The following is a 22,224-nucleotide window of genomic DNA, read 5'->3' on the forward strand; positions in this document are numbered from 1 at the left end:
AGCCGTAGTAGACATATGACCATCAAGAGAGAAGCCAGGATGCTCAAAGGCAGAAATCTCAATAGCGCTGCGTTTGAAATTAGCACGGAAAATAGGCAAAGACGAGCCTGGCCCAGAAGATAGCTGATGATTGACTTGGTTGGGTTGGAACGACTGCACGGGCGCCCTACCAGCCAAGATAGCAGCATCAAGCGCAGCCTCAAAGCCCTCAAAACTGTAGATATAAGTAACAAAAAATGTCAGTTTTCAATAAGAATAAGAAGGCAGGGAGGAACAACCTAATTTTTCAAGGTGAAAACACACACCTAGTGATAGGGAGCTTGACGACACCACGCGCAACAGAACACGCGGCTTTTGCTTCCATGCACGACCTAAGAAAGTTTGCAGGCGGAGCAGAGCCACCCTTGAGCAGCTTAGCAATCTCGGCAATGTCACTGCTCAGTCTCGACATGGTGGCACGGATATCAGCAATGTCGCCACGGATCTCTAAGATAGCAATCTCGTTGACACCTTCAGAACCCTTAGCAGCAACGATTTCAGGCGCAGACTCACGTAGAGGTGGAACAACAGCATCGACAGGGTCTCCCTACAAATAGTAAAAATATCAGTTTTTGCCAGATAAAGAAGTGATACTAAAAGAAGCAACAGATAAAAACGTCATTGCTAATAGCTAGGGAGCGACAAAAAATCAGTAAAAGGGATGAAAAAGAAGAGAAAAAGACCTCAATATGCTCGCTACCAGTACCGCTAACGGTAGCTAAGGGAGATCCAGCACGGTTCAAATCGGATACCATTTTTTTCACGAGAAGGCGATGAGAGAGAGAGAGGGAGAGCAAGGAAGAAGAGCCGGGGGAGGGGGGAGAGCCGGGGGGAGGATGATGGGGGGTAGGACGGGGATGCCTTTTAATAATGGAGCCACCCCCCACCACCACCCTACCAGGGGGTCGTTTTTTTATTTTTTTTATTTTTTTGATAAAGGCAACATTACGACCTGCAAGTCAGAGAACCAACAGTTTTCTGGCATACACAAAAAAGAAGTTCGGACAAAATTACTTCAAGCTACACCTCTGGGGGCCACAAGGATAAAAGTATTTTTAGGGTCAACATTTTTTTTCTTTTTAGAACATTTTTTTGCACATGCAAAATAGAGGTAGCCAACACAGGAGCATAGAACAACAGCTAGTACCTGCTCCAAAGGGACATTCATATCGGTGCTGCTACCAACAGAGACAGGACCAACATTCACACATTCTATGAGATTCTCCAAGGCCTATTTGAGTAAAACAAAGCAAAACAGTTCAGGCTTTCAACATGGACAGACCGCCAGAACCAAAAAATGAATGAACAGTAGTAGCACGGGAAAAACAACCAAAAAAAGTGGAGGAGAAAGAAACCTGGAAAGAACTAGAGTCCATTCCATAGTGTTCCCAGGAAGTAGGTGCATCGCCTGCGCTAGCAGTCTGCCAAAAAATGAATGCACTGTTACAGAGAGGCCACCAGCCGGGGGGGAGGGAGAATGTGAACTAAATGTGAAGAACAAGAACTAGCAGTTCAAGCAAGGACAAGAATTAAATGAGGTCTAACGAGAAATAAATGCTCAGAGACAAGAGAACTTACTGCATGAGCGATGGCGGCGCGATTGACAACATCGCCAAGAAGACAGCCGACATTCACATTGCCAAACATGGTGCCGAAAGAGCAGTCTCCAACTGTGGATGGCAATGGAGCAAGGGCGCTAGTATCGGCAAGGGGAGCGGTTTCCATGATGAGAGCTAGGGGGAGTGAGAATGGAGAATAAAACGGAGCATGCAAACTAGGAGGGAGCTATGAGGAGGCGGAGGGATGCGGATGATGAGTAAAGTGGATATTTGGAAGCAAGCAGAGAAGAAGAAAGCGGGGACAGAGAAGAAAGGGGAGGATGAGACTTTCAAGTAAGGACCCACAGAAAGGTGAACTCAGAGGCAAACGGGCTAGAAGGAACTCTCCGGCACCGGTACAACCGGCCACTTTTTTTCAAAGGAAAATGATAGCAAGGGATGAATGACAACAGCGATTTGACTGATGCTTTTGGAGCAGGTCGGGGAGCAATTGGGCGGCCAAGCAGACTACTACTGGTCGCGCGAAGAGAGACCAGCCAATAAGAAGCTCCTGCAGACGGAAGCCCATACCAGCCACGACGATACAGGCAGCTGACTATTTTTAAACCAGACGACCACGCGAGATACGGCCTAAAAGACATTGGCCAAAGCAAGACTCACGCGACATGCAACAGCTAATAAGAAATGTGAAATAGTACCATCTAGGTTAGTAGCGGCAGTAAAAGGAGCTAGCAGGCCACAGTGTAGGCAACTAGAGAGATGAAATGAAGATATATATTTATATAACATGGGAAAGGACAAATAGGCCTCGTAGGGAACTGTCACGCAACGATAGCAGGCAGGCTTAAACGAGCCAATCAGATAGCAGAAAAATATATATATACGAGTATATTTTCTTCAATGCATCAACACTGTATTCCAAACGAGAGGAAGGAAAAAAAATAGTGCTTACGTACATCACATCTTTTGCGGTTAACTTCCAAAAAAAGGAAAATGATTGCTTTTTTTATGCACCGGAAGAAACTACTACGAAGGTGACAATCGTCGAATGGCGGCCGGGCGGGAAGGGGATGGTTGCTCACAGAAAAGGGTAGGAGGGAGGGCGCAGCCAGACGGTGTACCGGACGGCAAGGGTAGGAGGGAGGGCGCGGCCAGAACGATCGGAGGGGGGTGGGTTTATAATGGCCGATCCATGACTATAATAGCAGGTTTTTTGACCACTACCATTTTTGTGCCACACCTACACCGAAGAAAAATTAGCCTGCAAACAAGACGATAGAACAATAAATGACTTTGGGGGGTGGGGGGGACGACATATCGTGATAGCAAGGTCGTTGTCAGAATATTGACGAGGGTTGCGCAATGGGACGACATATAGTTGAATCAAGGCTCAACGGGATGACAATGGGGGGGGGTGCGGGCAGAGCGATCGGGGGGGAGGGGGGTGGGGGGAGGGGGATGACATATAGTGATAGCAAGGTCATTGTGACAAGAACGGCGAGGGCGGTGCAACGGGACGACATACAGTTATAGCAAGGCTCATTAGAGACGGAAACTAAAGAGAATCAAAGTCAAATGTCGACTGGGGCTACGCAACGGGACGGTATAAAGTTATGGTAAGGGTCGAAGGTGGCAGGTGGGCAAGATCATTCCGGTGGTAGGGAGGCCATGAGCGAGGGGTAGGGGGTGGGGTTATAGTGGGCGACTAGCGACTACAATATTAGGGTTTTTTGACCCCTACCATTTTGCGGCACAGAAGATATTAGGGCATTGGGGGGGGGTGCGGCAGAGCGATCGGGGGGTGGGGGGAGTGGACGACATATAGTGATAGCAAGGTCGTTGTCAGAAGATTGACGAGGGCAGTGCAATGGGACGACATACAGTTACAACAAGGCTCATTGGAGACGGACACTAAAGAGAATCAAAGTCAAATGTCGACTGGGGCTACGCAATGGACGGTATAAAGTTATGGTAAGGGTCGAAGGTGGCAGGTGGGCGAGATCATTCCTGTGGTAGGGAGGCCACGAGCGAGGGGTAGGGGGTTGGGTTATAGTGGGCGACTCGCGACTACAATATTAGGGTTTTTTTGACCCATACCATTTTTGCGGCACAGAAGATATTAGGATACACACCTACACAAAAGAAGATAAAGCACACAATACAAGGAGTACTGCAAATGACAAAGTCGTCCCGAAAACAATACTTAGCATTAAAAGAGGAAATCCACATTAACGACTAACGCACGCCGCGCGTTGATGAAGTAAACAAGGGGGGTAGAGGTGTCAAGTTTCCTTGAAATGGTTGCTGTCAATAGTCATGTAAACCTCGCCAACGCTTGCCAGGTCCATCAAAAAGGGTCTGCACAAAAAAAGATCAATGGAACGAGTCTATACAAACCGAATTTTGAAATAACAAAATTTGATGGAAGCATATCAAAACAAAAATAAAATCACCTTATGGCCTCCGGAGTGGTAACAAGCAACGAACATATATCATTTATATGGGTTCCGACGTGGCCAGAGCTGTGAGGATAGAACAACACAGAAATTAACACTAGAATGTAACTTTTTCAATAACAAGAATGGTGACAACAGTTTTCAATTCACACCTGCTGGACAACCCATGAAAAGCGTCAAGCACGGCTCGTGATATAGGAGTACCCAGCGACACAGGCTTGCAAATCATGCCAAAAAATTAAGAAACAAACATTAACAAGACCTTTTTTACGAACTGAAAAATGAAAACAAGCATAATTTAGAAAAGGGACGTACAGGAGATGGCGAGGGTGAATCCGGGGCATATGGGTAAACAAATCCGCTTGGCCGTGCGACGGCAATTGGAACAGGATCCAAGTTGGCCACCTTGTTGGTGATAAGAGTTTCAGGAGGCACATTTTTAGCAGAAACAACATTGTTCGGAACAGAAACCTGAACATTTTTTTTTCATGAACAAGAAAATCATAAGAACTATATTTTTATAGCAAAATTAGGGGAAACAGTTATAAAATGAGGATTAACAAGATGCGCACTTATTTAATACCTTTAGGCCCATCAGGTCAACATGTGCCCTTATAACACTTAGGAAGTGCAAAGTTATCTCGTTGAAGTCAGTAATCCGCCTGCGAATAGGACGAGAAGAAGAGTTTTATAAAATATCTACCAGCTCCGTTAAAGGGGAATTCTTTTTGTTGTTCAATAAACTTTTTCTAAAAGGGGAAGAGTGAGCATCGAGTAAAGAAAAACATAAAAGAATACGAGTGGTTGCCTACCAACCTGCAGGAGTAAGCGTTAAGTTCAACATTGTTAGACTTCCTATACACACGGCCGACGATCGCCCCATAAGAACCATCACTGCAAAATGAATTTTTAATGGATTTTTAAAACGTAATCATTCTTTACATATGGTATTCATTGTTAAAAATGAGAAGAAAAATACCTGATGGAACTAAACTGAGAGCTAAGATTGCCGTCATCAGCAAACCTAAAATAAGGCATTATAAACAAATTAAAAAAATAACGATGTTCTAAATGGTCAGTATATTTACCAAACAGCAGCAGGAAGCGAACCATATAGAACACTTCATAGAGCCGGTGCCATCAGAAATATCAAACGTAGCCTTTTCATCAGAGATGGAGCGGTTCAAGATTCGACCAACTAGCTTAACCTGCCAAAGAGGAAAGCATGAGGGGAATAGGAATGAGGGAACAAGATTTTGTGTGTGTTGTTACTTAGGGAATAATAAAAACACACATTGGAGATGACAGTGTTGTTGACGACCAAACCCAAATGATGGTCGAGAGAAAGACCATCATATATCATCTTAACAGTAAGAGGCATGAGGCTAGAGGACTGCCTCGGAGCTATGTCGTCTCGAACAAGCGGGTGAATCCGATAGGAAACCTAATAACAGGAGGGAAGTTACAAAAGAACAAAAAGGAACTAGTGTAAAGCTTAACATTCATAAAACGATTGAAGCGTAGCAGATACCTGGACGGCAGTCTGGGGGTTTATCACGGGTGCTACATCTCCAAGCTTGGAACAAAACGGTGGGTCATTGCAAGAAGAAGAAGAAGCCATGGGAGACAGAGAGAGAGAGAGTAGGTGGAGTCGGGGTGGGGGCTGGATCCCAAAAGGGATGAAGGGGGAAAATCTAGAGCAATGCGCGCATGCGTGCTGGGGGAAGGGGTGTTACTGGCTAAAAGCATGTGGTCATATCCTCATACACCACTACTATATAGGAAAATGGAAATCTAGACCAGAGGAGGGGGGGGCTTATAAGTAAAAACGGCTGATGCCGTCTATATATGAGAACAAAGGGAATAGCAAAGGGGGCTGAGAGAGATAGCAAGGAGCAAGGAAACCACAGAAAGAAACTTCAACCAAAAGTCAAGCTTAGTCAATAACAAGTAGCGAAGGGGGAAGAAGGCGGGCTGATCTTGAGAAAAGGTAAGGATTTCAGCTCGTTTTTTTTCATGGAAACATCCCAAAAGCAGGATGAAATGTTAGTTTATACATATGTCAGGGAAGAAGATGGGAGCAGGAATGATGCCAGCAGCAGCCATGCTACTTACAGCGGCAGCAACGCTGACGGCAAGATCTGTGGGAACAAGCGCTACAATGGCACTCCTCTTGGGGTCCATGACATCTTCAGCTTGCCTACAGATGTGGTACATAATGGAAGCAAGGGAACCGAAGAACACATTCGAAGCAAGACGTCGACATCGCAGGGTGGCCTGCAGTTTGTTCATGGCGACGACGACTCTATTCTGGACACAGCTGTACATGGAAGCAAAAGTAGGGGAAGGTCTATGGGTTTGTTGTTATGGAATAGCTTCACTAGCAGCAGGGTACACAGTGTACACACACACGAGCCTTGCAAGCGAATACGCTAGTGTAGACGAGCAAGCAGTGGAAGTTGCTAGAGCAAACGATTCATTCTCTGTAGTTTAGCCCAATCAGTAAGAAAAGAGAATGTCCATAGCTTTTTTTCCCTCTAAGGATGTACTGATTATAATGGATACATGGTTTCCCACTGCAAAATTTTATTCAGCTACAAGGAAAACAACTAGTTACCAGATACAAATTTTGCTCAACTCTTAAAAGACTAGTAGTCAATGTCTTGAACGAATTCCTTCGGCGGGCTCCCACGGTTTTCAGCTATATGCATCAACACGTACAAAAGGGACGCCCTGAGCTTAGTGTGGTGCTCAGGGTCAACAGCCAAAGCACCATGCTTCACCGCATCCCAAGTACGCGAGAACTCCATGGCCTGCACACTCGACTCCGACCTGAAAATTAAGAAACAAAGTTTAGGTAAGGGAAATACACGGAGGAAATATTTGTACAAAAGAAGGAGAGGAAAAAAGCAGAACGAACCACTTGTTAGTCGCTGAAGATGGGAAAGATCGCCTACAACCGGCATCAATGTAAACATAGGACCAACCGTCAACATCAACAAGCCAATCTTCAAAAAAAGTAGAAGAGCATTGAACCAGAGCCAAGTGAAGAACTTGGGCAACCTTTGCATGGCACGACCAAGGATCCGAGCAGGAGGCCATCGAAGGTACTCCGTAAATTGTGATTTGTTTACGCTTCATATCCCAAGCGAAGGCCGTCATGTTTTGAGAAACATGAGCAGCGCAAATAAACTAGCAGATAAAAAAACACATTTAGTAAAGTAGAAACAGTACAGGAAATTTAACGAAACAACCTAACTTTTTACATGAGATTGACCATCTGACAGCGGCTGACATCATATTTTATATGAGGGCCTACGAATTGCTCGCGGAGGGAAGATGATTTAATGTAGTTCTCGTCCGTGAGAACTTTGATCTGAAGGAGAAAATAAATTATATAAAAAAGTTAAGTCGGAAGCAAGGGAGAAAAAGAGAACGGGATAATATGGCAAAAAAATAAATTTTCACTCACAGCGAAAGCAGAGCCAATAAAATGACGCCAACGAAAAGCTGACAAACTGACGTACAACCTAGAGTCTAAAAGGCCGAAAGCACGATACAACAAGTCACATACAATATCTCCCAGTTCTCCGTATGACGAGAACTGCACACGCAACACATCGCCGTTAACCTCAAGCCTGGTAGGGAGGTCGTGGCAGACCCAGCACCTACAAAAAAGATGGTTCTTTTAATGATGATAAGTGACAATGCATCACAGAAAGCAAACAAAAATTACCAGAGTATAAGAGAGCAAAACTAACCCGACTAAAACAGAAGAAGAGCAAGTGACCCATCGATAGAATGCAATAGCAATGGAAATGTCGTGGGAGTATTTCTGAATTCCAAGGACCCAAGGATCGTCACAAAACTTGGCACGACGATATTTACGTTTGGACGGTGGGGGAATAACATTGCCATGTGTGGAAGCATCTAGATTGAGATCAATAGATTCAATAGCACGCTTAGCATTAACAAAAGGTGTGGGAGACAAACGAGACGACTTAAGCTGAATAGGGGTGCAAATGCGCGAAGGGGCAGAATCACTAGTTTTTTTAGGAGGAACAAAGTTGGGTTGAGAAGGCCAATCAGGGGTAAGTTCGAAGGACGGTGAGCTATCAAAAGTATCAGATTCACTTCCTGTGCCTGCAGGAATATATGAGTTTTTTAAATACAAAATAAGAGCAAAAGAACACTAGGAAAATATAGACACGTTTTTTTAAAGAATGGATGAGTAAGGACAATGACCGGAAACTGGCGTGGTCGACAGAGAGTCAGTAACAGGGGAAGAGCTCAAACCAATCATTGCTCTCATAAGAATATTGGTTTCAGCTTCAATTTGGAGCCGAGCTGAAGTTAGAATTTTCAAGCAACGAGCTCTATGCCTCTTAGCAGCCAGCAGGACATCAAGCTGCAACAACAAATACACACTAAAAAATAAACCAAAACATCGTACAAAATAAAAATGAATATTATTAAACACGTAGACCCACACCTTAACATCATCATAATTTAGTTGATGACAGCTTCCGAGAGAGTGAGCTTGGGAGACACAGACAGATGGAGAGGACGCAGGAGAGAAGGAAGATTTTGCTGACCCAGCAACATAAACGGCACACAGCTTTACGATCGAATTTCCGTCCGGGGAGACAGAAAAATCGGGTAAAACGGTCGAGGGTGCAGCTACCAATGTGTCTGGAGGGACAGACGGGCCTACCGCGTGGGCTTTGCTTTCGAGAATAGTAGAAGGATGTTTGCCAGAACTAGATGGACCGATGACGTTCTCAGATTGTTTGTCTTTGGCTCCAGTTCTTGACGTATGTTTTTTCTGCTGAGTCTTGCCAAGGGTAAGGAGCCAGGAAGGTGTTTCCCTCTTAAATACAGACAACTCCAACAGGCGAGGCTATAAAAAAGCGGACAAAAGAGAGAAATGTGTGTTAAAATTAAAAAGAGAAATTTAACAAGAGAATTAACATAAAACGAAACGCATTTTTGTTAACCTTTGCGGCGCCAAAGATGCGAGTAGGGGTGGACCCTCTCAAACCAACAGTGTCGGCCATTATTAGCTTGGAAATTAAAGGACCATCATAAATAGCAATTCGTGGTCAGACATCTTGACAAGGAGAACTATCGAGGAAGTCCATGCTGTCAAGGTAAAGTATCTGAATTTTTTTGAATATATCAGTAAAAAGCCAATAAACAAACTAAGTTAGCGGTGATGGATTAGATCGTTTTACCTGTAGGAATATAGCAACACCAACAGGAACCTGCACGTCTTCCTTGGCTCTAATTGCACGCCTGGCATCAATGCAAGCAGATACAACAGACTCCAAAAAATAGGACCCCTAGTTGAAAACAGAGATGGGTTCGCTGCTCGCAAGAGCTGGCCAAAAGTTAGTAGAATGAGGAATAGACGAGGAGTCGATCTCAACCAACAAAGCCATGAGATAAACGATAAAGCATTTTATGAAAGTGTCTGGATCGAAGGGTTTCCCATCGGAATTCGTAATAATGGACTCCATGACACGACCGGCAACATCTGTCGGGTTTTCGGCCCCTGCCCTGAAAGACAAATCTTGCCCCAGACGATCATAAGCGGACTGAGATTTGTCCAAGGACGAGTCCCAAACTTCTTTACCAGAACATGGAAGACCAAAAACAGTGTTAACGTACTCGGGGAACAGAGAAATACGAACATCGGTAGACAATTTGAGAGAACGTTGCATCACGTCCAGCTTGGAAACAACCCATAGGGTAAAAGAATTATCAACCGCAAGAATATCTATGCCGCACGAGAAAGAACCAAATCCACAAGAAGCGATAACATCCCTATGTTCGTCCGAAAAACGAGATACAAGAGAGTTGAAACTAGATATTGAAGGATATCGAACATCTTCGGAAAGCAAATGAGTAGTAATATTTGGGATGGAGAGATCACGAGTAGAACGCTTAGACTTTGAACGCCAGGCACAAGAAGACTGAGACATGGAGAAAAGAGTGAAGAGACTAAGTACCAAGCCGAGAAGGATAAGATAGAGCCAAGAGATGAAGTGTGAACAACCTACAGGAGCATAGTGCCATATTTAAAGGCAAAGCCAGAGAGGATGGGCTTTTGCCGAGCCGAGGAATTGGTAGTTGGCGGGCGGGAGTGTACAAAACAATTCAAAATTTGAAACAAGAGGGAGACAACTGTAAGAGATTCTTTTAACATGGTGGACAAAACAAATGGACATTACCCGAAGGACAAAGCACAAAAATTGGAACGGAACGCAGGATAAAGGGATGTTTGTGTACTGATGGGCATGCAACACATGGCGAGTAGGGAAGTTACACATGCGCCTGTAAAAACAGAGGAAGTGATAGGCAACATACCAATACAAGCTTAACTTTATTTTATTAAAACACCCACTCGCCCTAGAGGAAAGTACATTGACAAACTGATAGGAAGCACAACAACAACTGATCAACTTATAAAAAAGAGATTACGACAACTGCAGTCTAAAACGTGCGCCGGGGGGTGGGGCGGTGATAGGCCACGCAGGGCACCATTTCAAGGGTGAACCCGGCCGTAGGATGACTTACGCCCACACGTACTCCTGTTGTGTCCGGTGCAGCCGCAGCTGGTGCACTTGCGCGCTGACGATCCACGAGGCTGAGCAATGTTGTTCAGAGGGCATTTATTAGCGTAGTGCTCCAAAGAACCGCAAGTACGACACTTAGGAGCAGCGTTAGAAACAGGTTGTGTCCCGGGATTCCTGCGCGATCTGCGGGGAGGAGGAGCACCGGCCAGCGGCTTCGTTGGCTTGCGCTTCTTGCGAGCCCCAGGGCTCTCGATGGGCGACTTGAATCTTGTTTTCTTGGGACGCCCACGGGAACGAACACATGGAGGCACGAGTACAACACCAATAGCCAAATCAGGAGATGCTTCCAGAGCTGGAGCATCGTCATGTGCGTCCTGATCAGCAATGGTTGAAGGTACAACAGTCATCGCAGAAACGGCCAGCTTTGCACGATTAACATAATCGACTGCAAGCTCAAAAGCTGGACGAGATTTGGTGGCGATGGCAACCAACTCCATGGCAGAAGCATATATAAAGCAATGCATAGCAGCTTTGTCTGACGAATCACCGTGGGCCTGAACATAAGCATCAGACCCGATGGGTATGCCGTCTCGAGCTTCCCTGGTCCACCTCTTCAGCACCAAACCAAATGGGAGTTGAACGACTCCAAGGCCAACAAGAACCTACGATGGGTGAAGTACACAAAATTAGGCAACGAATATGAAGTCTTAAAAAATAAAAAAGAATTACACGCGGGCAGAGAAACGCACAGCGAGGATGTGACGACAAGGCATGCCTGAATGCTCAAACATCTTGCATGCGCAAAAATAAGTTTCACCAGATTCACTACGAGTGACCTGGAATTCTGTTGTCCCACCATCTGAATAACCTGGACGACTAAGGAGAACAGCAGAAAATATGCCATTCTTCTCATCGTCACGACGACACACAAACGAGCCAGCCCGGTATAGCTCCCGATCAAACCGGGAAAAAAGGGCACGAGTGTATATCTTAGCAGCATGCCTTTCTAGGGGGACACCAACGTTCAGGTGGCGCAAGGTCTGAAAGAGGAAAAAACTTCTTCAGATTCTAATTAATATACCAAAAATAGCAAACATAATGGTTTTCAGGTTGATACCTGCTTAGTCGCATGTGATTCTTTTGCCTCGTCGGCGACACGGTCCGCGATGAGCCTATTGTACTGCGAAACAAAGTGGTGCATTGGGGACGAAGGAGCAATATACGTCTTCAGAAGATGGTTAGCGCTTTCGCTACGCTGTGTGCTAGTCATCCCAGCACAAAAAGTCTCGGTGAAGTATGGCTTTGCCCACATTTCCCTATTATCATAAGCTCGCTGGAGGAACTCATTATCAGTCAAGGAATAAGAGGATATAAGTTCAGCCCAACGCATCTCAAACTCTTCAACAGAAACAATCTCATCGAGCAGGCGATGGAGCTGAGCCTTGAATGCATTATCCTTGGTGTACACAGGGCCCAAAGACTCCTTGGCCTTCTTAAGGACGTGCCACTTGCACCAGCGGTGCCGGGTGTCGGGGTACTCTTGCTCAATGGCAACCCTCATCTGATGGCATTGATCTAAAAAAGTGTACAAAAAATGATCAAACACAGGGCAACAAAATATATAAATTAGATAAAAATATTTAAAAAAAGATAAAATACATGTAAGCACAGTAACAGGTTTCTTCCCACCCATAGAGTGAGCAAGAACCCTGAAGCACCAACGGAAAGCTTCTATGGTCTCTTCGGTGAGAAGAACAGCCCCAAACATAATACTTTGGAAATGGTTATTGACTCCCACAAAAAGCCCGAATGGAAGATTGTACAAATTGATGCGATAAGTGGTGTTGAAAGTTACAACATCGCCAAAAGCTTCATAATCAGCACGGCTAGACCCGTGCACCCAAAACAAAGACTTTATACGCCCCTTCTCATCCAAGTCCATCTCAATAACAAGCCCAGGGTCGCTATTCTTCATGTTAGCGAAGATCTCCAAAGTTTTAGACATATCTTCGACTATAGATTCTTGCGCCAAACGGCCGCATAAAGATCTAACAGACTGTCTGCTAAATGGAACATATCCAGTATCGCCGTGCATGGAACCAACAATGGAACAAACACGAGATATTTGGACATTGTTAAGTCTAAGATGGCGCACTAGCTCCCTAGTCATCTGATCTATGCGACTACGGGAGTTCCACTGTCTTTTCTCACCGCAACTAACAAAAAGAGGATGGTTGTGGTCGTCAATAAACTTACGGACATACCAAGAATCATCATCCGCGCGCAACAAGGTCAAGCGCGACAAGCACCCAGTACGAGTGGTACGTGAACAATCGCTAGAGTCCCGACCCTGGTTCAACACAAAATGTGAAAGAAATGAAAAGGCTAGACACAACAAAAATATGTTAAACAAACTAAAGCAAATCGCACAGCAGTTGGAAAAAACCTCGCAAGCGCATACGATGTCCTGTCTTGTTTTGCGGCCAGACTTGCCGCATCGACTTCGTCCGTACCGTTTCCCGAAGCCCTGCTCCCAGGAAAACATGTTGTAGAACTCGTACGCTTCTTCAGCAGACTCAAATACGAACCCCTCAGTAGGCTCGAATATGCAACGCTCGCCACGACCAGAAGCTTCACGCAATGCGCGTTCGACGGCACCATAGTTCCAAGTTGTGGGTAAGCGAGGACCAACTACGCGCCTAGAGGGACAATTAAAAAAATACTAAACGTTATCTAGGTAGAGATAAAAACAATGCTATCCGCTAAAATAACAATCACAGTTGCCCAGGGAGCAAAAAAATACCTGTCGGGGATGCTCCTGGACTGAAAGGCACCACTAGGATCGGATACAGGAGGAACCATGGGGGTGATCTCGAGTTTGGGACTTGGATGCAGGCGCTGAGCTAGCAATGGATGATTCGAGCTAGCATACAAAGGTGGCGATTATATAGGGGGAGGGAAAACCGAACTTGGCGGGAAGAGTTGGCCGGAAACATCGCTCCCGCGCAATAAAGGCGCGCACATTACTACTTGGCGCGAAGAGAGGTCGAAGAACACATACGTAATGCAAATGAGGTGGTTGCTGGGGAGAGAAGAAAGGACGACAAGACTACCAGGAAACGAGACAAGATTATGTATGGGACCCTGCAGCCAATGAAGAAAGCTGGTGGCAACATGGTCTGTATAAAATATATGAATTGGACATGCAGGCCAATAAAGTTTCGCCACATGGCAATAGCCATGAAGCTAGCGCTACGATACGTATGGAAACCCATAAGGAGGGGGGCACGCCAATGATGTGTCGACAAGTGGCAGTAGGCATGCAGCCTACATTTTTTTACTAGGCATGCGTAGCCCATGCAGAGTACGTGCCTAGTGCCTAGGGGTGTGCACGGACAAGCCAGAGATTCGAACGCACTTATATTAAAATATAAAGGGGAGACGCATGACATGCGGACCACCGAAGAATCGACACGCACCATTTGTCCATGCAGCTATAGGAAGCTACATAGAGAAATAAGATAGGCCATCCGGAAACATTGGGCAAAGGCAGATGTTACGATACGAAAAATGACAAATACCGCTTTGACAAGTGGCAGCTGGCACGACCCAAAAGAATGATACACTGCCCTGTCTAATCTATTACGACGGAGACAGTAGCGTTTAGCAAAGGAAAACAGATAGTACGCACGCAGCAGCCAACACCGTCAAAGAGAAAATGGGCTAGGCGGCACAGACTAGGCGAGAAAGCAGATGATTTTTCCACAGGCGCAGAAAGGTACTATCTTAAAACATAAAAAAAACCGAAGGACTGTGCGAAAAGACGCACTACTTGCAACGCTAATTTCAGCAACACATTTCTTGCAACAGTCATACAATATACAAGCCATAACAGACAAGGTAATGAGATAGAACACGAGATAATATTATTTTTAGAGACAAGCTCTTCGAAACATAACATGTAAATAAAAACACGATACAGATTGCCGAAGCCACATCAGCAGGCACACTTCAGAAACGGAAACAGGATACAAAATGCCGAACCCACAAGCCACATCAGCAGGCGCACATCAGAAACGGTCGTGCTCATACAGCTTGAACGCAGCAGCATCGCCGCGTGCATAACAAAACTCGCGGTCGACCGTAGACACGCGATGGAAGGACAGTATGACACCGAACGCAGCATGCACTTGCGATTCGAGCATCGCGGCGTCCTCGATGCTTCTAGTAGAAACATACATAACACCGGCGGGGCTCTCTGATATGTCGTAGTGCTTGTGGCCGAGCAAAGCCATGAGAGCAGTCGTAGCCATGAAGAGCTTGCCACAAATAGCTGTCTCAGAAGCGAAGTGGAGCCTTAGGAGATTCTGAGCTGGGACAGAATCAACGACGTTGAAGAAGATGCGCAATGCTTTGGCTGCATCGACAACGACATCATCGTCCGCAGGGGGGTGAGGGTGACGTAGGAGCGGCAGGGGGACAGGCGCTGAAGGAGTTGACGAGTTCCTTGCCTTCTTAGCTCTAGCCGACCTGCATTAGTGACAAACTATAAAGTTAGCAAAAAAAGGTTGCGTGAAAAACATCTCCAATGGTAGTAAGGACAAACCTGGTGAGAACAACATTGTCTTCATCGCTGTCCATGGGGCGCTGGAGCAACGAAAAAACAAGGAACAAAATTAAGTAAACGATTTTTTTGTTTGGCGGGGTGAAAATAAAGTGTTCGCACACACGAAGGAAGCAAACCTTCAAAGCTGCTCTAGAGGGAGGGGCCATCTGTGCATGCAAACAAGAGAAGGAGCGCAAAGAGTGAATGGAAGAGTGTGTGGATTGGGGAGGTTATATAGGGCTAGGGATGGGTAGACTGAATAAACTACCACCATATGTGCATCCTGTCCAGCAACAAATGCATATCAAAAGCCCACAAGCCCAACTACCAGCCCACCATCATGTTCAAGCCCAAGGGGAACTTTACAGGTCAGCTAGTATCTAGGTTGTGGCAGGAATATGATAGCCTGGCAATCACAGGCGCAGGCAGGACTCTGCCAAAAAGTGCAATGCACGATGGGGCGAATCGAACGGCAGCTGCTGCATGCGTAGCTGCCACCCCCCGGTGCACAGCTACCACCATGCACATAAATTCGCCTCTCTTTATTTGATATATACACAGAAGATCTTTCAATGCCAAAGTCTTCGCTCATGGCCACCTACCGGGAGGTTCAGGCCGCAGTCGCCAATGCCATCGAGTTACATATCACATCAATATTTGTGGAGTGGGGAATACTCCAAAATAGGTTTTCATTGTACCAAACTTTTATACTTTGATAATTAGTAAACATACAAACATAATTAACATATTTTTGTTCTTAAATAGATAATAATAATTATTATTATAATATAATATGTATTCATTACATCATTTATTTTTCAAACATTTTTAATGATGATAATTAAAAATATATTAAATTTAAACCATGTAAATTATTTACCCCTTTTAGGGACAATACTTTTAGAAGAGCACCCATAAATGCAAGAAAATAAAAATGACAAACTCTTATGCGTCCACAAATTAATTTATGACACTTGCGTACAATCATGGCTTCATGGTGTACGTATGTATTTGCATATTATAATGTTCTTAAGTATCTATGGAAAGATAGTGGCTCAACAAATATCTTGGTAGAAGTTTTTAAGTGTACAATTAGATACGACCAAATAGATGGTTTCTAAGGACAACTTATCATCTTAAAAAAAGGGATTAACCCCGGCCTATATCAGATGATCGTAGTTTGGATGATACCCGAGAAGGGAATGTGGCCAGACACTGGACGTCCAAGAGGGTTCACTATCGTGTTAGAGAATGAAGAAGTCCAATTTAATGTTATGAAAAACCAGTCTAATTGCTCAAGGAGAGGGTTTTGTTGCACGTTGGACCATGTGTATGATCTACCTTTAATAGGAAGTTCAATAAAATTCTACTCGCGGATGAAAACATTGAATGTAAACATATCATGCATATCTCCACCAGGCTTGTTATGGTTATCAGACGAGCGTGTATAGTTACAATCTCCGAGGAGCAATCAATCTTCTTTGGAAGGGATGTTAATGTCAAAAAGTCATTTGATGAAAGTTTCTATCTGTTTTCCTTGTCATGGACCGTATATGTTAATCAATTTCCAATTATGAGCTGATTGTGTGGATGTAAAATCAATACCCAATGCAAATGGCTCAGAGAGGAACACGCTACCGGTGAAAATGCTACTATTTCAAACCATTACTATACCCCTAGATGCACCTCTAGAAGGATGAACGCAAATTTATCAAGTCGCTTAGGACAAATAGCCTTGAGGGTAGAGGCATCGAACACCTGCATTTTAGTTTCTTGCAAACAAATAATAGAGCAACCACTATCGTTGATTGCATTTGACAGAGCTAAATGTTTCTTGGGGGAATTAAGACCACAAATGTTCCAACAGTGCACAATCCAGTTCTACAAACGTACCATGAGCTAAAGAGATAACACAAGCGATTAGTTTGAAGAGGCGGAGCCTTCCTTCTCCTTGGTGAGCTCATTAACGGATAACCCCTCTGCTGGGATTGCATAGAGCTGTGTGCCAATGGCCTGTATAGCTGGGATTATAGTAGGAGGAGGAACAACATTGTCCTGAGCATCATTGTATTGGCCTTCAGAGATAGAACTGAGTCCAGCAGTAGTTGGCACCAGACAGGGCTTCACCTTAGATTTTCTTGGGCGGGAATCTGTGGGTGGAGTGACACGAAAACCACCGTACTTATTAGCACGATTGCTACTCCTGAGGCTTGATGTATCAATAGGAGCCTGCATTTGTCCTTTTGCGCTGCCTATGAGTAACATTCTCAGTCGTTAGACTGTTGGAGCTATGTTCGCGACCTGCAACATACTACCCTAAGCATCATCAGTGAAAGAGACAAAATCGGTAATTGATGCTTGAACCCCAGTTGCGGACAGCAAAGTGTTGGTTTCCTTGATCACAACCAGGGAGTCAACCACATGCACCGGGTTGACAGTGAGCTCCATATTCAGCTCAGGCAGATTATTGACCATTGCATTCATGACAATTTCAGTAGCAATGGTTGTCAGGCAAGCATCATTTCGGTTATCCCTTTCGTGGGATTGTGCGAAATTGAGTCTACAACAATGTTGTAAAATTTCATCCTGATTTATCGGTGGAATCTTGGGCAATTTCCGATAAATTGAGACCCTGTCGGATCTGGACGAAAAGTCGCACGAGTTTGAAAGAAAGAGTCCAACGGTCAACTCCGACGTACTTTGAAAGATCCAACCGTTCAGATCCAACGGGAACACGAGATCGAGCGATGATGACAACGAGAGCGGATGCGAAAACAGATGGAGGCCGTGCATAGCACGAGGCATGGATGGCGGCCGCGGCAGAGCAGGCGACACGGATGGCGTCCGAGGAGTGACCCATCGGGTTGGTCAGCCGTGGCCCGGACTTGAGTTTCACTTTGGCATGTCTGGATTATTTGTTAAACTGTGATTTATTTTGCTTTGTTACATTGTTGAATTGTGATGAGTCTGTGTTATATGATGGACGTGTATGAATTGCATTGATTTGATTTGAGGAGCGTGGCTGCCCGGCAGGACATTTGAGGAACTGTCCGCTGACGTTTAGGGGGCGTCTGCGTGTTGATGCTCTCAACTCTTAGCAAAGCAAAGAGTATGTTCCTTGCGCCGCCGGTGGTCCTGACTGCCCTGCACCTCCGCAACGGCCTCGTCGCCGGCGTGCACCGGCGCCGTGAACCTCAGCGACTGGCTCGCGGGCAGCGACCCGGGCTGCATTGAAGAGCCAAGAATCGGTCAGGTTCAGGCCGTGATCTCGCCGAGCAGCGGCGCGTGCCCGCAGGGTGTTGGGCGGAATGCCCGCCTCGAGCTCCACCGAGGTCGAGGTCGCCGCCGGCCGGTTGGACGAGCGGGACCGCGAGGCCGGCGAGGCGCATCGGATCCAACTTTCATTCAGGTCAAGTAAAAAAAAAGTTGCTATTTTGAGGGGGGATAATTACTAGTACAAGGAATGAAGCGATTTGCACACGTGTGGATCTGCGGGTCCAGCTTGGCAGCAAAATCCATGGTGCTGCTTGCGCGCCTTATCCTCTCTCGCTCGCTCGCTCGCTACAGCAGCCTCCACTCCTCTCCCCTCCCTCCATAACCATATCACTCGCTCAATCAATCGGCTGCTGTTGCTCACTGCTCTGCTCAGCTCAGCTGGAGTAAAATGTGAAGGGATCCCTGATCGAGCGAACAAGATCTGCCTCACCAATCAAAGAGCATAGGTAGCTGACCTCTGATGAAAACGGATAGGAGAGGAGGAGGAGGACACTACTGAACCAGACAAACTGTGTTCAGCTGCCTCCTTGGTGCCTGTGAGCTGCTGCTGCTCACTTCTTCTTCCCCGGACATGAATTCCAGCCGGAGCCTGCTCTCGTCGCCGCTCTTCCCCACCTCCTCTCCAAACTTCAGGTCCTCCCCATCCCCCTCCCGCACCTCAGGTACATCATCTACTCATACATACTACTGTAGTTACTACAACCTCCCCTTCTTTCTGCATCTGATAGGCCTGAAGCTCATCTGGTTTGGGCAGTTCCGATGATACATGACAGCACCGGCGGCCGGGCATCCACCGCCTGCCACTACTCGCCATCGCTGGTGGCCGAGGAGCAGCAAGCCCACAGCTCCGTATCCCTCAAGGGCGAAAAGGCCTTGCTGGAGTTCCTGCTGGACATGGTTGGTTGCCTGCCCATCCAACACTTGCTTTCATCTTCAGTCTCTCCTTTTATAAAAGCCTTCTCTTCAATATGCCATCTTGTCTTGCGGCGCTCTATCCTTCCAACCGAGCCTGTGCTCGGGGAGCACTCCTTGGGCCAGTTCTTTTCGGCGATTCTCCCGGAATCGCCCCCCTCTCCAGCTTCTCCCAGAATCACCACTCCATATGTTTTTTACAATCCTAGCTACTTATGATTGTATCATTCATAAACTCTAGACAGATCATTTATTTACGTGGTCTTACTCTGCATCACTGTTGTTGCTGATTGATTCTGTATTATTATCTGTTTCACCACAGGCTTTGGAGCAGCACACAGAAGGGAAGAGCCTCACCGGCCAAGATGGGGCGGAGGGCGAGTTCGAGAGCTATTTGCGGGGCCTGCAGCGCCAAGTCATTTACCAGCAGGCGTTTGGGTAATCAAAGTCCCTGTTTCTGTTTCCCTGCGCAAACTGATTGATTTGCTACTTATTCTGACCTCAACTGAACCACATTTGATTGGCAGTGAAAAGAACAACTTTACTTGTGCAATCACTTCAACTTCAACGCCGTCAGCGAAATCAGTTTCAAGTTTGGATCTTAATGCAACCTCAGCGACCTTGATGAAGGAGGTGGCATTTTTAGCACATGGATCAGGCACTTCAGCCACCCAGCTGAATGTACCGCCACCGGTTACAACAAGTGTGGAGACCAACCACCTGCATGAGAAACTGCTCAGCAATGGGCAAGTGTTCATTCGGTCTACACGGTTGCTCGAGAGAAGATCGAAGAAACGCAATGTTCCTCGAGCATCAACAAGCAGCACTGATGTTGTCCAGTGCGGTGTCGCCGACTCGAAGAAGAAAGACAGACCAAAGAAGTATGGCCGGGTTCTCGGTCCAGATGAACCCTTCAGGTTGTTCCTACGAGACCGCGAGACGACAGAGTTCTTGACGGCAAAGGAAGAGAGGCACTTGTTCAGCCAGATACAGGCATGTTCTTTTTTCCTTGTACAACACCTTGTACCGCTGTATCCTTGTGTCCTTGATGCCCAGATCAAAAGATATTTCAGCTTTGCTAATTCGAAGACTTCCATGTGCAGAATCTTATGAAACTGGAGGAGGCTCAGCGTAGGCTAGAAGCGCAATGTGGCCGCGAGCCGACGCTTCCCGAGTGGGCTCAGGCCGTAGGAATGAGCTGCAAGGAACTGCAGTCGTCCATACACATCGGAAGGCGCTGCAGGGAGAAGATGGCCCGCTCCAACTTCCGCCTTGTCATACACGTAGCTAGGAAATACCAGGGATATGGCCTTGACATTGAGGACCTAGTTCAGGTTAATTTTACTCTTACATTTTTTTTTCTTTTCCGGAAAGGAGGATCAACTCATGACTGCAAAACCAAGGATATGCATGCCAATATCTCGTTGTAAATGTTTCTTTCCTGTTCTTGCTTCCAGGATGGGTGCTGTGGGTTGATGAAGACCTTCGAGAAATTCAATCCAAGCAAGGGATGCAGGTTCCCGACGTACGCGTACTGGTGGATACGCCAAGCAATCAAAAAGTCTATCTTCAAGCATTCGAGACTGATTCGGTTGCCGGTATGACCTGAACTCAGTTCACCTTTGATCTTCTAGTCCTACAATCCATGTTTTGGGAGGGGACAGGTTCATTTTGGTTTGGCGTCACTAACTCCTGAAAATTACAGACTTCCCGATGCAATGGTGTGACCTTGTTTTCCTGTGCAGGAGAGTGTGTATGCACGTCTGAAAAAGGTGGGGAAAGCGAGGCTGGAGTGCATCTTGGAAGGGGAGCAGCCTACTAACCAAAATGTAGCTAGGCGTGCCGGCATCACGATCGAGAAGCTGGCGAAACTCAAAGCGAAGACCAGAAAGCCACGATCAATGCAGGATCAAGTCTGGTCCAACGACGCAGTCACCTTCCAGGTACTAGCAACAAAACACTACGTATAGTATAAAACATACTGTAGATCGTTCCAGGACTGAATCAATTGAGCTGTGATCTTTTCGCCGGTCAAATGAACAAGAACTGAGCTGTAACAATTTATGAACGCTGCAGGAGATCACGGAGGACCCGAACATTGACCCACCGGACCTGGTGGTGGACAGGATAATGATGAGGCAGCAGGTGCGGGAGTTCCTGGGCATCCTGAGCACGAGGGAGAAGGAGATCATCGAGCACCGGTTCGGGATCTACGACGGCGAGCCCAAGACGCTCCACGTGATCGGCGACATGTACGGCCTGTCCAAGGAGCGGATCCGGCAGCTCCAGAACCGGGCGCTGGACAAGCTCAAGAGGAGCGTGTCCACGCAGGGGTTCGACGTCTACTTGGACCTGCTGACCTCGAATGGCTAGGCAGCGCCTCGTTTGCTCTCGGTTCGATTGTTCATACAGAAGGGAACACACATGTATGTATGTATGTATGTATGTATGTAGCCTAAGAAGCTAGAACCCCACTGACATGTGCAAGCCTCCTAGAACTGAAGCAGAGAAACACACACAACACACTTTCAGAGTTTCAGTGGCATGCTTTTTTGCCGGGTGTAAGTAAAAATATCGCAGCAAAGCTGGTGGTACATACTACATACATACTGATACTGCAATTGATTTCTTGCAACCAAGGACTTGGCTGAATCTGTTGAGTGTGCACACTACCTGTGAGTGGCTAGATACAGCCTTTGTCTTTTGAAGTCAAATGACACACTTTGACCTTTCAGTCTTTGTGTGTCTCAGTCAAATGACACACCTGCTACGGTTGGGGCCACGTTGATTAGATTTCT

General features: G+C 46.1%; 2 protein-coding genes across 4 annotated transcripts; one reads left to right on the plus strand and one right to left on the minus strand.

The window, feature by feature from the left end:
* Positions 1–14,566: 14,566 nt before the first annotated feature.
* On the minus strand, positions 14,567–15,493 carry LOC125553440. Its single transcript, XM_048717223.1, has 2 exons — positions 15,239–15,493; positions 14,567–15,162 (listed from the first exon to the last, which is right to left on the minus strand). The coding sequence occupies exons 1-2, from the start codon at positions 15,403–15,405 to the stop codon at positions 14,703–14,705; spliced, it is 627 nt and encodes a 208-aa protein (XP_048573180.1). The 5' UTR covers positions 15,406–15,493; the 3' UTR covers positions 14,567–14,702.
* Positions 15,494–18,819: 3,326 nt separating this feature from the next.
* On the plus strand, positions 18,820–22,080 carry LOC125550372 (RNA polymerase sigma factor sigF, chloroplastic). 3 transcript variants are annotated; one of them, XM_048713353.1, is made up of 8 exons: positions 18,820–19,176; positions 19,251–19,411; positions 19,749–19,864; positions 19,954–20,419; positions 20,530–20,760; positions 20,884–21,024; positions 21,172–21,369; positions 21,503–22,080. In XM_048713353.1, exons 1-8 carry the CDS (start codon positions 19,086–19,088, stop codon positions 21,797–21,799), a joined length of 1,701 nt encoding a protein of 566 aa, XP_048569310.1. In that variant the 5' UTR covers positions 18,820–19,085; the 3' UTR covers positions 21,800–22,080. The 3 variants fall into 3 exon arrangements, with proteins under 3 accessions (XP_048569310.1, XP_048569313.1, XP_048569311.1); XM_048713356.1 differs by having other exon boundaries at positions 18,820–19,147; positions 19,243–19,411; XM_048713354.1 differs by having other exon boundaries at positions 18,821–19,176; positions 19,269–19,411.
* The last annotated feature ends 144 nt before the right edge of the window (positions 22,081–22,224 follow it).

The sequence above is a fragment of the Triticum urartu genome, chromosome 4 (assembly GCF_003073215.2).
Source record: "Triticum urartu cultivar G1812 chromosome 4, Tu2.1, whole genome shotgun sequence".
Taxonomy (NCBI): domain Eukaryota; kingdom Viridiplantae; phylum Streptophyta; class Magnoliopsida; order Poales; family Poaceae; genus Triticum; species Triticum urartu.